We start from the raw sequence: 15,703 nt of genomic DNA on the forward strand, positions 1-15,703 counted from the left end.
TATCACATCTTCCAGAAGGGCAATGGAGAAGATTATTCATGAATTCTACTCAGATCTCTTTAATAGCCACATCCACTTGCCCACATACCACATACCACATGATGGATATGTCGTTCCCAATGTTCTCCCTTCCGAAATCCAACATGCCATCTCGTCGGTAAAGAAACAAAAAGCACCTGGCCCAGACAAGATCAGACCTGAACACCTGAAGAACTTACCATCAGTACTCATCAATACATTAGCTCGACTCTTCACACGCTACCTGTCTGAATGCAAGGTTCCATCCCAATGGAAAACCAGCAAGACTGTACTACTATACAAGAAAGGAGACATCCACGACATTGGCAACTATCGCCCAATCTGCCTATTGTCTGTCATCTACAAACTATTCACTCGAGTCATCCTGAATAGGATTAGCAGAACACTAGATGAAGGACAACCATGTGAACAAGCTGGATTCCGAAAAGGATTCAGTACCATCGACCATATCCACACAATAACCAAGCTCATTGAGGTATCTCGGGAGTTCAAGATGCCGCTCTGTCTAACGTTCATTGATTTAAAGAAGGCCTTTGATTCTGTTGAGACGGAAGCGGTCATGGAAGCCCTAGCCAATCAGGGCGTACAAACTCAATACATCAGGATCCTTCGTGAGCTCTATTGCGGATTCACTACCAAGATCTCACCATTCTACAAAGAAGTAATCATCCATATCAAGAGAGGGGTTCGGCAGGGTGATACCATTTCACCAAAACTCTTCAGTGCCACCCTCGAGAACATCATGCGACGACTAGAATGGGAAAACATGGGAGTGAAGATAGATGGTCGGCAACTACACCACCTCCGCTTTGCTGATGACATTGTTCTAATAACACCAAACATCAGCCAAGCGGCACAAATGCTTGCGGACTTTGACCGTGAGTGTGGAAAGGTCGGACTACAGCTGAATCTTACGAAGACAATGTTTATGAGAAACAGCCTTGTTCCTGACGCTCCATTCGCTCTCAACGGAACCACCATCTCCGAATGCAACAGTTATATATACTTAGGTCGAGAAATCAACATGATGAATGACCTGGCACCTGAGTTACGCAGGAGGAAGAGAGCGGCTTGGAATGCCTTCAAGAGCATTGAAGAAATAACTAAAAGGACAAAGAACCTCCAACTACGAGCACATCTCTTTGATTCCACTATTCTTCCTGCATTAACATATGCCTCAGAGACCTGGACCCTACGAAAACAGGATGAGAACACTATTCGGGTCTCTCAAAGAGGAATCGAAAGAACTATGCTTGGAATATCACGATTCACTCAAATGAGAGATAGAATCCGGAGTTCTGATCTTCGTCAACGCTCAAGAATCAGAGACGCTGTCTCATTTGCCAAGACATCAAAAATCAGATGGGCTGGACATGTAATGAGGTTTACAGACAACCGCTGGACTAGAGCCATTACTGATTGGATTCCACGAGACATCAAAAGATCACGTGGACGCCCACCTATAAGATGGTCAGACTTCTTCGTCAAGACCCTAAATGATCGGTTTGAGGCTCTACATGTTCCTAAAACGAACAGATACCATTGGGCTACGCTAGCACGCAACCGGGATGAATGGAGACGTTACTGGCACCCGCTCGAATAAATCGATGAATAACGGGGATTAAGTGATTAAGTGATTTGTGATAAGACTTTTACATTTTCCATAAAAAATTTGGGGAAGGTTGGTCCCTTCCCCCCTCCCCTCCCCCGCCAGACCTGTTATTGCCTAGGGGTTACTCCTGGCTCTGCACTCAAGAATTACTCCTGGCATTGCTCAGGAGACCAAATGGGATCCTGGGAATCAAACTTGGATTGGCTATGTGCAAGACAAATGTCTCACTGACTGTACTATCACTCTGGCCCCAGAAAATATTTTTAAGTTGTAGAAAGACTATGTAACTATTATTATTATTATTGTTATTTTAGCCACACCTTTCTGTCCTCAAGGGGCTTGAATTGGGATTGGCTGAGTTTCTTACTCTCTGCACTATCTTACCCCTTTCTTTCTTTATTATTTTTTCTTTTTTGCTTTTTGGGTCACACCCAGCGGTGTTCAGGGGTTACTCCTGGCTCTACACTCAGGAATTACTCCTGGCAGAGCTCAGGGGACCATATGGGATGCTGGAAATTGAACCCGGGTTGGCCATGTGCAAGGCAAATGCCCTACCCACTGTGCTATTACTTCAGCCCCTCTTACCCCTTTCTTAGGCCCTGTGTTATCTCTCTGACCCCACTGTGTGACTTAATTAAAAGGAAGAGGTGCAATGATTCCAAATTAAGGGATCATCCAAAATAGTGCTTTTTGCCACATAGAAAAACGATGTCACTATGATAATAACTGCAAACATTTCCCAAGAGTTTGCTGGTATCAGGTATCAAGAACTCTGCTAAGTGGTCCATGGACATTAACTCTTTGATTTTTTTCTTTATCTCCAGTGCTGGGAATTGCATGAACATTAACTGTAATCCTATAAATCAGAGCTGATTCTAAGTCAATCCTCCCTAAAGAGTGTCAAGCTCTCATCTAAAAATAGGGTACATTATATATAATTAGAAGTTATGCTGAGAAATGAAGGGGAAAATTTTGAGATGAATTTTATATTAAAATAGCATTCATAGAATAAATGTATCATGCTTAGTGTTTTGTTTTGCACACATATAAACATTTCTATAACTATAAGACCAAAATACACATAATCAGGGGTTGGAGTCAGGAGTAACCCTTGAGATTATCAGGTGTGACCCCAAAACAAAACACCAAAAATGCATATACTCTATTTAAAAATAAACTTTATTGTTAATTAATTATTTTTTGTTGGGTTTTGGTCACACAGGGTGATTCTCAGGAGGTATTCCTGGCTTTGATTCAGAAATAACTACTGGCAGTGTTCAGCAGACTAGATGCGATGCCAGGGATCACACTCGGATCAGCCATGTGCAAGGCATGTTTCCTCCCCACTGTACTATCTCTCTGAACCCAAACCTAATTTTTAAAAAATGTTTTCAATACGGAGAAAAATTTTAAGGGTAGTAGAGTTTTCATGCCCCTTCATGTGACACTACTTCAAGAGACTACATGAGACACTACTGAGGATAGTGTCTCCTATGATTGACATCTTATACTAGGATGCTATATTTGTTTTAGTGAGCCAATATTAGTAAAGTCTGTATTTTTGAGGGGTGGGGGCAGGTTGGGGCCACACCCATTAGTGCTCAGGGCTTACTCCAGGCTCTTTGCTCAGGGATCACCTTTGGTGGGCTCAGGAACCATGTGTGGTGTTGGGGATTGAAGCCAGGTCATCTGTGTCCAAGGCAAGAGCCTTAACCCTGCATTATCTCTTTGGTACCCTTCCCCTTTTTTTGGAAACTGGAGATCAAACCCACACAAGCAAGGTATGAACATTTATCACTAAGCCGCATTCCTGCCCCTCACTTAAGGCTCTATTTTATTCAGATATCTTTAGTTGTTTTTGGTTTGTCTTTTTTTGAGGGGGTGCATTCCCCAAGGTGCTGGGTGGGAGACTGCTTCTCTGGCTTGTTGCCTGGCAGTGGCTCCTGGCAGCAGACCTGGGGGACCATGTGGTGGTGAGGATCGGTTGGTGATTGTGTTCCAGCTCTTTGAGTTATCTCCCTGGACTTTTTTTTTTTATTATCTCATATTCTTTTTCTGTCCCAAGATCTCATCCAAGTTACTGCAGTATGTTCAGTTGTCATATCTTCTTCAGTTCCTTCTGATTGTAATAGTTTCTTTGACTTCTTTTTGATAACCTGGAGAGTATTAGAGAGTCATGCTTGGGTAGTTTGTAGAATGTCATGCCCCTCTTCCCCCCTACCCCCGTAAGAAGTTGTCTGATTTTATTTATTTATTTATTTAGGTCTGATTTTATTTTCTTTTTCATGATTATTGGTTTTCAGGAAGAAACCCTCAGATTGCCATTTTCTTACATCTTATTAGTGATCTGTACCTCCTCATTGGACGAAAGAAGTATTTGTCAGTTTTTCCACAGTCCACTCTTTGGAGGGCTGGAGCGATAGCACAGCAGTAGGGCATTTGCCTTGTGTGCAGCCAGACCGGCGGAGCCGGGTTCGATTCCTCTGCCCCTCTCAGAGAGCCCGGCAAGCTACCAGGAGTATTTTGCCTGCACGGCAAAGCCTGGCAAGCTACCCATGACATATTCAATATGCCAAACACAGTAACAACAAGCCTCAAAATGGAGACGTTACTGGGCCCGCTCAAGCAAATTGATGAACAACGGGAGGACAGTGTGTTTGACTCTTTGGAATTAAGTCACCAGACACAGTATACACTTAGAAACTGAGCCATTGTATGTCACCTCTTTGGGGTGAAAGTAAGTACGTGCTATTGGGAAAAAATATTGTGTAAATCCTCTAACATGCATAAAAATATATTTCTGAAAGAATACAGAGACCAGGATATAGTACAGGGGTAAGGTATGTGACTGACTGTATTCAATTCTTAGCACCAGTGGTCCCCCAAGCATCGTCAGGTACAGCCCAGAAGAGCCCTGAACATCCCCAAGGTGGCCCAGGTGATCTCCAGCACTGCAGGGCTACATGTGAACCACGGGCTGGGCCAGCTGAAAATTGCTGGAAGAGGTTCACCTTCAAATTTATATGCATTCACCCAGCTTCAATAATTATTGACATTTGATATTTTCCTTCTTTCTTCTTCTTCCTCTTTGTCTTCTTCCTCTTCCTTCTCTTTCTCTTCCCCATCCTCCCCATCCTGGCCATGCCCAGGGCTTACTCCTGACTCTGTGCTCAGGGATTACTCCTAGTGGAATGGGATGCCAGGGATTGAGCCCAGCCAGCTGCATGCAAGGCAAGCACCCTACCTGCTATACTATCTGTCTGGACCTCCCAAAGATTTTATTCTTATAATAAACTATGAATTTTAGTTAAAAGTTTTCCTTCCCTCCCTCCTTCCCTTCCTTCCTTCCTTCCTTCCTTCCTTCCTTCCTTCCTTCCTTCCTTCCTTCCTCCCTCCCTCCCTCCCTCCCTCCTTCCGTTCCTTCCTTCCTTCCTTCTTGGTGGGGGAGATGTATCCCAGTGCTCAAAGACTTTTCCTCACTCTGAGCTCAGGGCCATATGTAGTGTTGGGATTTGAATAACTTTGTGGCAGCCACAGTTGCATATAAAACAGGCACCTTCTTTCTGCATAGCATTTGAGCAGGTATTATCTCTCTGGCTATGAAAGTTTTCTCTCTTGAGTGCTAGTTTGTGTGAAGTAAAAGGAACGTATTTTGAAATGGAATGGATCTGAGATAGATATTCTCAGCCGTAGGCCACAGCCCTTCTCCCCAAGACGTCTCTCTACAGTTTATGAGCTGGTAGATATAAACAATTGCACACATCTGTGTACTACTCCATCACCGTGCTGAGCACAGAAAGTCACAAGTGCATTTTGAGTCTGAAGAATGTGAGTCACTGAGAAACTAAGAAGTGTGCTCAATATTACACAGCTAATTCTTCCTTTAAAAAAAAATGCCATTGCTCCATGATTCATGGAGACAGATTTGAACATAGGCTGAAGTTTTTCTTTAACGTGAAAAAACAGCAATATCATAATTTAAAAGTAGCGTTTTTGAGTCATGTGTCCAAAAATGTTTGAGTGACTCCTGATGGCACACCAGTCTTAATCTTGCAGTGGTTAGTACTCTGCGTTGTGGCTACAGCATCCTTGGTTCCAATCTGAGTCATGGCAAGAGTCTGATGTCATGGAATTATGCCCTGACACTTTGGGTTAGGAAAGAAAAAAAGAGTTGGTAGGGCGCTTGCAAGCTTGCACGCAGCGGAGGACCAGGGCTCCAGTCGGTTCCTGTCCCCCGTCCACCCCCCTCCCCACCCAAGCCCCCCTGCACTGCCGTCCGGGTTCATCTCTGAGCACAACCTGATTTGGCCCCAAACCCAACTTAAGGGGGAAAAAAAGTTATTGTAAGACTTTGCTGTTACAGTGTGTCTCCCTCAATGAGCATCGTCAGCGCGTCCCGTGGCCCTAGGTTATGGAGTGTGCATGCAGAAGGAGTTAAGGAATGAAACGGGATCCCTGCTCTTTCCGACATCTATTTCCAGCAAGCAGGTAGCATAACACTAGATTACAGCTAGGAATAAGAGGTGAGTGCCAACCCGCAAGCCCAAAAACAAAAGGGACCTTTGGTGGCGACGGCGTGTGCCAAAGAGCCGAGGCTCCAGAAGATCCCGGACCGCCACCCTCAGTCCCATTTTCGCCGCGCCAGCACGGCACCTCGGAGACGCGCCCCTTCCACGAACACTCGGACGAGGAGTGACCTACACCCCTGTGACCCCCACGGGGCGGGGAGCGGGGCGGCGAGGGCGGGGGGGGGTTGGGGGGGGGAAGGACGGCGCAGCTCCCGCTGCAGGCGCGCGCGCAGACTGAGCGACAGCGGGCACCTGGGTCGGGACGCCGCGGGCGGAGCGCCCCGCCTTCGCCACCCCCCCGCGCCCAATCACCGGGAGGCTCGGGCACGTCCCTCTGCCGACTCCGCCCCCGACCGGCGGGGCGGGGGGCGCCTTTAAGAGCGGGCCGCGGGGCCACCCGCTCCGTGCGGGGTGCGGGGCTTGGGGGGGGGCACGGGGGAGGCCCGAGTCCTGAGCCCGGAGGCGCTCGCGTGCCGCCGCGTGCAGCCGCGCTCCCGCCGGTTGCCTTCGCGCCCAGCAAGGGGAGGGGGGGTTCCCCTGCGGCGCTGCCCCTCGGCCTCCCCGAGCCCGCCGCCCGGGCGCTCCGCAGCTCCCTGTGCGTGCCCGCCGGGAACTCGCCAGGCGCCCTCGGGTGGGGGGCGTCGCCTCGGGGCCATGGTGCCCTCGCAGGAGGAGACCGCCGAGGCGCAGCCGCCCTACCCCGCGCCCGCCGCCACCGCCGCCGACGCTGCTGCCGCCCCGCTGTCCGGCCCGGGACCCTCGGAGGGGCCCGAGGCGGCCACCGAGAAGGTGGAGGTGGAAGTGAGCGGACCGGCGGGCGCCGAAGCCCCCGAGCCCCCCGAAGGCGGCTGGGGCTGGGTAGTGATGCTGGCGGCCATGTGGTGCAACGGGTCGGTGTTTGGCATCCAGAATGCCTGCGGGGTCCTGTTCGTTTCCATGCTGAAGACCTTCGGGTCCAAGGACGATGACAAGATGGTCTTCAAGACAGGTGAGGCGCAGGTGTGTGTGTGTGTGTGTGTGTGTGTGTGTGTGTGTGTGTGTGTTTGTGTGCGTGCGCGCGCGCGCACGCGGTGCACGGCGGGGTCTTGGCCCCGAGGGCAGGGCGGGGGGCTGGGGTGGGGGTGGGAGGGTCCCCGTGTGCCCCGGGCCAGGGGAGGTGCGTCCGTCCAGTTGTTGCACGCGCCGCCCGCGGCTCCCGGGGACCCCCTCGGTGCGTGCCAGGCTTTGTATTGACTCCAGATGTAGGGACAGTGTTTGGAAACCCGTCTCGCCCAACTTCTTTTTGCCCGGGAGACCTCCCTCCTTTCCTCGCGGCGGAGCGAGCCGTGCGCGGGGAAGAGTCGGCTGCGCCGCCGACTTTCTTCTGGCGCTTTTGAAAAAAACAAACAGAACCTGCCAAAGGGAACCAACGCGCGCGGGTGGCTTATACCATCTCTGTTTATTTTTTTTATACCATCTCTTTCGCGATCGTGACCGTTGGGATTATTTACTTGCTTTTTCAGTTTGTTGTTTGGCTGCCTCTGGGATTGCAGATGTGTGTGTGTGTGTGTGTGTGTGTGTGTGTGTGTGTGTGTGTGTGTGTGTTGGGGTAGAGGCAGGGTTGGCAAGAGAGGAAAAGAGACTTATTTCAAGGTCAGAGAGAGTTCTGAAGAGAGTCCTGCCAGAGTTACAGTTTCGTGCCTTTTTTTTGTTGTTTTTTTGGAGGAGTGGTGGGCATGTAGTGCTAAATATAGAAAGCACGGGAGGCAGCCGGCTCAGAGACTGGCAAGAGGAAGGGGAGGGGGCTGCCTTTTCCGGTTGTGTTCTTCTGTCTTTAACCATCTACTAAGTGGGATGGGCAAAGGTGCAGACTCAATGTTCTCTCCCCTGTAGAGCGCTGTTACGTGATCTCTGAACTGATTAGGCAGAAAACCCAAGTCCCAGACCTGTACAACTAACTCTTCTACATGCATTATTTGGCTTCAGCCTGCAAGGCAGGCTTTGTCAGCCCAGGGAAAGTAACAGTACTGAAGCTTGTCCAAGTAGCGTTTCTTGGTGCGGAGTGGAGTGGACATAGATTCCATCCTCTCTCCCTCTCCTTGTGGGGGGTGGAACTCAGACCTCACCCATGGAGGTGAATGCTCCCCAGCCGCTGCATCTGCACCAGAAGACAGTCCCGACTTAGAGGGCAGAGTGCTTTCCATTAGTACTGAATCGTCTTTCCCCCTTCCATTTAGGGAACTTTATGTGATTTATGGTCCTTTTTGTTGGTTTGTTTGCTTGTTTTGAGGTCACACTCAATGATGCTCAGGGCTTACTTTTGGCTCTGCACTCAGGAATCACTCCTGGGGATGCTCAGGGGACCGTGTGGGATGCTGGGGATCAAACCCAGTTGGCCACATGCAAATCAAGTGCCTTACCTTACCAAATACCACTGTACTATCTCCCCAGCCTTAATCGTGTTTTTTTAACCTTAATTTTCTATTAATATTATTTTTACAGTATTCCTTAGGTTTATAGTGTGTATGCAAGGCCTAATTTCTAAATTCTAAGGCAGTGTAGAACCTTATATAAACAGTATTTTACTATAGGTATCATCCTGCAACTTGCTTTTCTTCAGCTGTGTTATTTATCCACATAGTACCTCAATTTGTGCTAGCAGGCTGTGCTCAGGGCTGATTCTTGGCTCTATGCTCAGGAATCACTCCTGGTGCTCAGGGAACCATATGGAATGCTAAGGATTGAACCCTGGTCGCTCACAAGGCAAGTGCTCTGCCTGCCGTAGAGTTTATCAGCAGATTAAATTGTTTATAATTTAACTGGTGGTTTTTCAGTCTATAACTGTATTTTCTTTGTGTAGTCTCCTTTTAATAAGACATTTAGGTCATTTTCAAACTTACTTCGTACAATGCTGAACTGAATATTCTTGTGTGTTGTCTGCTTAGACATATGGGTAAGGTACTATCCTGTAAACTGCATCCTTGCAGTCAGACAGGTCAAGGACTAGATACAAAAGTGTTAAAAATGCATGTAGTTTTTCAGGAAGGCAATCATTCGGAAGTTTAGCAATGTAGATGTGCACATGGTGAACAAAAGTAATTTTGTGTCTTTTATATGGGAGTATTGGAAATCTTGGAGGGAAAAGTGCAAGAAGGCAGAATGGGCAGTCAGCATTTCTTTTTTCTTTATCGATTTTTTGTTTTGGAGTCATCACACTTGGGGATGCTCAAGATTACTCCTGGCTCTGTACTCAGGAAGTGCCTGGCTTAGGGGACCATATGGGATGCCAGGGATCAAACCTGGGTCGGCTATGTGGAAGGCAAGCACTTTTGTTCCATGGGCCGTCAACATTTTAAGAATATTTCTATTAGCATTTCTCATCTGATTACCTGGGCATAGATTTTGTTGTTGTTGTTGTTGTCTGTGTGTTGTCAAAATAGGACAAGTCTTTTACTTACCTCTGTTTTTCAGACTAAGGTGCCTGTAGTTCTATGGTTTCCTCCCTCCCTTCTTAGCTTTGCCAGGGGTAAGTTTGAAGTCCACTGACCACCCATAATTCTCAAAGTTCCTAGTCACAGTGTCTCTGTGTGGGAAGGTGAGGGAGGGGACAGGAACTGCTCTCAGAATCTTTTGGAAACTCTGAATTTTCAGTTTTGGTGACTATCTTTCTTCACTTAGTTAAATCCTCGACAGCTTTCAGTCATGTTCATAGATGTGTGCCCTGAATAGGAATAGCCAGTTTTAATGCTCACAGTCTCTGTGCTTGCTGTGTGAATGCCCCATATGGTTATGCCTTTGCAGGGAAGTGCCCAACCTCTGTGTAAATGGAGAGTGAAGGCCAGCTGGGCACCCTTACTCATTTCTTGAAGAGGTCTGTGCACTTGGATAACAGGGCATTCTTCACTTGGATGCTTTGGTCATACACCTACAATAGATAGACTGTGAGGGCTGAAGAATAAAACAGTTATGACTTCAGCTGTGAAAATGTGACATGATAGTCTTTAGATCAGTTACTATTATTATTGAGATATATTTCTCTCTCTACACACACAGACACACACACACACACACACACACACTTCATAAAGATCATTGTCTACAACAGGCGCTGAGGTGTTAGAGAATACCTGCTTTGAAGGTTGAAAGTTCGAGCTTTTCATTTTCTAATGCTGAGTCATCTGTGATCAAACATATAAGAGCTTCAAGTACAATACAAAAATGAACAAGAGTTGTTTAAGTTTTCTATTTTTATGAGTTTTGGTTCATTTCTTATTACCTTATTCATGGTTGTTAATCCTGGCATTCAGGGGAAGTTAATTGTCTCCCTGTTTTCATTGCTTTTTCATAGTGATTAGCCCATGGAATCATGGAGGCAGTGGTGGATTGGGAACCATCCAAATGATGGCTCACATTTCTAAAGTACTTTTGTGTCCCAGGCCCAGTACTAATAAGTACATACAAGCTTCCTACGGAAACCTTACTGGAACTCCATGACAGAGGCTTCATCCAATATCTTTTTTTTTTTATTAGCAGAAACCCAGGTTCCACAGATTAGGTAAACAGTGGAGCTAGGATTCAACTTCAACTGTCTCTGACTTCAAAATCTGGGTTTTAAATAAAAAATCATGTTGTGCTATCTGCTAATTATGTTGTATTAGTAACATATTCAAGCATTAGCAATTGATTGCTATACCAGGAATTTGGAAGAGACAAAAGTTAGAAAGATTAGGGTTCCTGTTTCTTGCTGTCAATAAACAGCTGCCAGTTATTACTGTCTCAGTGAATTTTGAAAGTGTTGAGATAAATACAGGGAGAAACAAGATAATCTCCTGACTTTTAGGCAAGGCTGAGGTTTCCTTTGAAGAATAATCCTTTAGATCAATCCATAGGGACTGTGTTTCCAGGAAGATAAACTTTGATTTCTTCCTTGGGGTCTATGACTCACCCTTCCTTCCTTCCTTCCTTCCTTCCTTCCTTCCTTCCTTCCTTCCTTCCTTCCTTCCTTCCTTCCATTCTCAAGAGGCTAGTAGTGCCACATGATTCCAGGGATGAAACCGAGGGTCTCACACATACAGGATGTGTATTGGACCACTTGAGCCACATCCCTGCCCCTAGCTAAGTAGATTTATGTGTGCTTAGATCACATATGCATGCTTATTGCCTGGGTGGAGGGGGTCTTTTGGGAACACTGAAACAGATACTATAAGTGGAACATTGTTTTCCTTAGAAATATCAACTCCGGGAGCCAGAGCAATAGTCCAGCAGGTTAGGAGTTTGCCTTGCACATAGCCGATTAGTGTTTGATCTCTGTATGGTCCCCCGAGTATTACCAGTAGTGATTCCTGAATGTAGAGGCAGGAGTTACCCTTGAGCAGTGCCAGGTGTGGCCCAAAAACCAAACCAAAACTAAAGAAATATCAATTTTGCTGGTTACTAGAAAACTGTGTAATGTTCCTTTGTGGAACTGATAAAGACTTGCATGGGTGTTTTTTTTTTTTTTTTGTGTGTGTGTGTGTGTGTGTGTGTAAATTTTTGGGTCTTAGGCCATATCCGTTGGTGCTCATGGGGTACTCCTGGATCTGCGCTCAGAGATTACTCCTGCTGGTACTTGGGGGACCATATGAAATGACTAGGACCAAACCCAGTTCAGCTGTGTCAAAGGCAAGTGCCCTGCCCACTGTACAACAACCCCATTGTGTGTCATGCTTTTGCTGATGAATACCATGCTCACTTAGGGCTCTTAGGGTATTTTCCTTCTTGCTTACTTGTATTATTGTGGAAAGAAAGATTTTTGTTTGTTTTTGGGGGCCACCCCCCCTCCAGGAGCCATAGCACAGCCGGCGGGGCGTTTGCCTTACACGATGCCGACCTGGATGAACCCAGTTCGATACCTCCGCCCCTCTCGGAGAGCCCGGCAAGCTACCGAGAGTATCTCTCACACACGGCAAAGCCTGGCAAGCTCCCCATCACATATTTGATCTGTCAAAAACAGTAACAACAAATCTCACAATGGAGACGTTACTGGGCCCGCTCGAGCAAATTGATGAACAGCTGGGGGACAGTGCTACAGTGCATTGTTTTTTGGGGGCCACATATGAAATAGTGCTCAGATGTTATTCCTGGCTCTACACTCAGTGATCAGGGGACCATATAGGATGCCATAAACTGCACCTGAGTCAGCCACTTGCAGGGCAAACACCCTACCCACTACATTATCTCTCTGGTCCAAGAAAGATATTTTAATGGTATATTGGCTTTAAAGCTATTTTTGTTGAAGAGCCAGGGAAATAGCTCAAGTGGTATTGTTGAGCACATGTATGACCCTGAATTTGATCCCTGGTGCCGCATGGTTCCCTCAACACTGTCGAGTACTCCTATTTTAAAAATCTGTTTAAAATAAGTAAATGATCTATTAAAATTATGTATGTTTTTGGAATCGGTAGTATAGTCACTGATGTCCTTTTGAAGAAATCATGACTTTTTGGTTTAAGGGTTTCTTTCCCACTATTTGCCTAAAGATATTCTTGTTTTTGGTTGTTTGTTTTTTGCGCCACGCCCAGTACTGCTCAGAGCTACTCCTGGCTCTGGCTCAGGGATCACTCCTAGTAGGCTCACAGGACCACATGAGCTGCTGCTGGGGATCGAACCCAGGTGGCCCGCGTGCAAGACAAGTGCCCTACCCACTGTACTATCGCTCTGGCACCGAATAAACTGAATATCTTCATTTAATATGTTGGGAAATACTATATATTACTCCTCTTTGATAACTTTTTAATAGTGTTCAAGAAAAGTGATCTCCAAAGGAAGAAGGAAGTCTCTCTTGGTACATATTTAATGTAATTCTATCTTTCCTGGATTGGACTTAGTTATAATCACAAAGTAGGAATTTCACTTGAATTTAGGAATGACTGTGTCTGCAATACTTCACAATATATATCTAGTCTTACTAGCATCTCTGAAATTTCAACTTAGAGAAGTTCCCTGAAGCTTCTTTTTTTTTGTCTTAATATTTGCAGTTGGACTTATATATACGTTCTACAATTGTATACCACAATTATTGTTTTTTTCCAGTACCAGGAATAGTGCCCAGGCCTCAAGCATGCAAGGCAAGTTTATTACCATTGAATCAAACCCCTGGCCCCATAAGTTGTTCTTTTAAAATTTTAATTTTAAATTTAATATGTGTGTTTCTCAGGCAGGCTCAGGACTTGATACTGGCTCTGTGCTCAGGGTCTCTCCAGCCTGCATTTCTGTATCTTAGGAAATTTCTAGTAGAGTTTTGTGACTAGTTGATAGTGAATCTGATTTCAATGTAATGTGAATATTCCTGTGTGTTTTCTTATGAGCTTTATATCAGTGAAATTAACTGTTATAAAGAACCAAGACAGCACCTCCCCCAATCATGACAATTATCTTAGGAGAGGTTTTGAGGTACAGAAAAAGTTATACTCTGTGATCTTGATGTGTTTTGTATCTTTTTATGTAAGTCGTGGTTGCACCCATGTCATAGTTCTGTGAGGCTTTAGCCTAGTCAATGCGTTCTTGTTGCCTTCTCTGGTCATCTCATATGTGGCTCCCACCAATATGATTGGATGATTGTTTGAAAAACAGTTTTCTATATTTAATTTTAGTTTGGAGGCCATATCTGGCAGTGCTCAGGGCTTACTCCTGGCTCTGCACTCAGGGGTCACTCCTGGCAGTGCTTGAGGAACTATATGGAATGCCCACAATACATATTTATTACTTCTGGGCACATCCATTTGAATGTGTGCAGAAATAATAAATATCCACAGGTATATCATGCTTATCTTAAGTAAATGCATTCTTTAACCACTTCATATAGTCTTGAATAACCACAGAAAAACAATAGCCCACTGGGAAATAGACATGGTTGGTCTTCCTTTGAATTCTCTCAATGCTGACATCCCTGGTGGCTTAAGTTTTAAATCTGAGTCTTTGGAACCAGAGTTTCTAGTACAGGGGTTAAAATACCTGCTTTGCACATGGTTGACACAGGTTTGATCCTCAGGGCCATATAGGGTAACCTGAGCACCACCAGGTGTAATCCCTGAGCACAGACTCAAGAATAAACTGTAAGCACTGTAGTGTGTATGTGCACCCCCCCAAAAAAGAAAAGAAAAGAAAAGAAACCTGGAATTTATTTTACTTTCTTATTTCTCCCCTTCCTATTTTGTTAAGTCGTAGTTCTTTTGTGCTTTCCCTATTAATAGTACCTCATAAATCAATCCCTTCTTTTCCTTTAATGTTGTATATGCCTTTATTACTTTTGACCTCAAATATGATCATAATCCCTTAATTGCTTTGGTCTACCTGTTCTCAGTTATACTCTTGAGTAATTTTTCTAAAACATTGAGTCCTATAATTTTTCTCTTTAAAAGCCATCAGCGATACCCATCATTTATAGAAAAGCATCTCTTACACTAACATCCTGTCAGCTCTGACCTTTGCCCGATGCTCTAGCCTTGCTTCTCCTGTTTCCCCCACCTCCTTTTTTTTTTCTTTTTGGTCACACCCGGCGATGCTCACCTGGCGGTGCTCGGGGGACCATATGGGATGCTGGGAATTGAACCAGGGTCGGCTGCGTGCAAGGCAAATGCCCTACCCGCTGTGCTATCGCTCCAGCCCCCCACCTTTTTTAAGGGGGGAATCATACCCAGAGATGTTCAGGGGTTACTCCTAACTCTGTACTCAGGAATCACTTCTGGCAGTGCTTGGAGAACCATATGGGGTGCCAGGGATCAAATCCATGTCAGCCGCGTGCAAGGCAAGTGCCCTATCTGCTGTACTCTGTCTTCAGTCCTCGTGTTCTTCCCTTCTTGCTTTTTATGCTCCAAATCCAGCTGAAGTCCTTAGCTTTTATAAATTGTTCTGTTCTTCTTCTTTTTTTTTTTAACCTCTGTGCCTGTGTGTGTGTGTGTGTGTGTGTGTGTGTGTGTGTGTGCGCGCGCGCGCGCGCGCGCGCCACCCCTCTCTGCTGTGGTTCTTGTAAGATTCAGATGAGGGGCCTGAGAGGTAACTCCACAGGCTGGAGCATTTACAAGGTATTTAGAAGCTCAGGTTAGATTCATGACATGCATGTTTCCCTGAGCATCCTTGGGAGTGACTCCTGCCTGAGCACACAACCAGTAGTAACTCCTGAGCACTGCTGGGTGTGGCCCTAAAACAACATTAAGAACATTCAGATGCAGTGGCTTTTATTTATTCTATATGCAAAAGTCACGACAATGCGGGCAGGGGAGATAAAACAATAGCAATGATTTCACAATGCTGTTGTGTTATGGATGAACTTGAAATATTTCGAGGGTTGCATGAATTTAGTTGTGTTATGAGTTAAGTTTAAAGAGGATTATAACCGGGTTGGAGCAATAACACAGCAGGTAGGGCATTTGCCTTGCATGCGGCTGACCCAGGTTCGATTCTCAACATCCCATATGTTCCCCTGAGCACCGCCAAGGGTAATTCCTGAGCACAGAGCCAGGAGTAA

At 45.8% G+C, this 15,703-nt stretch overlaps 1 protein-coding gene across 1 annotated transcript in view; it reads left to right on the top strand.

Moving 5' to 3' along the window:
* Positions 1 to 6,648: 6,648 nt before the first annotated feature.
* The window catches only part of SLC16A10 (solute carrier family 16 member 10), a 132,489-nt gene continuing 123,434 nt past the window's right edge, over positions 6,649 to 15,703 (top strand). Inside the window, exon 1 of the mRNA XM_056125153.1 lies at positions 6,649 to 7,207. Coding sequence (XP_055981128.1) covers positions 6,874 to 7,207 — 334 coding nt within the window. The 5' untranslated portion in view covers positions 6,649 to 6,873. The remainder of the gene's footprint in view (positions 7,208 to 15,703) is intronic.

The sequence above is a fragment of the Sorex fumeus genome, unplaced genomic scaffold, assembly GCF_029834395.1.
Source record: "Sorex fumeus unplaced genomic scaffold, SorFum_2.1 ptg000054l, whole genome shotgun sequence".
Lineage (NCBI taxonomy): Eukaryota > Metazoa > Chordata > Mammalia > Eulipotyphla > Soricidae > Sorex > Sorex fumeus.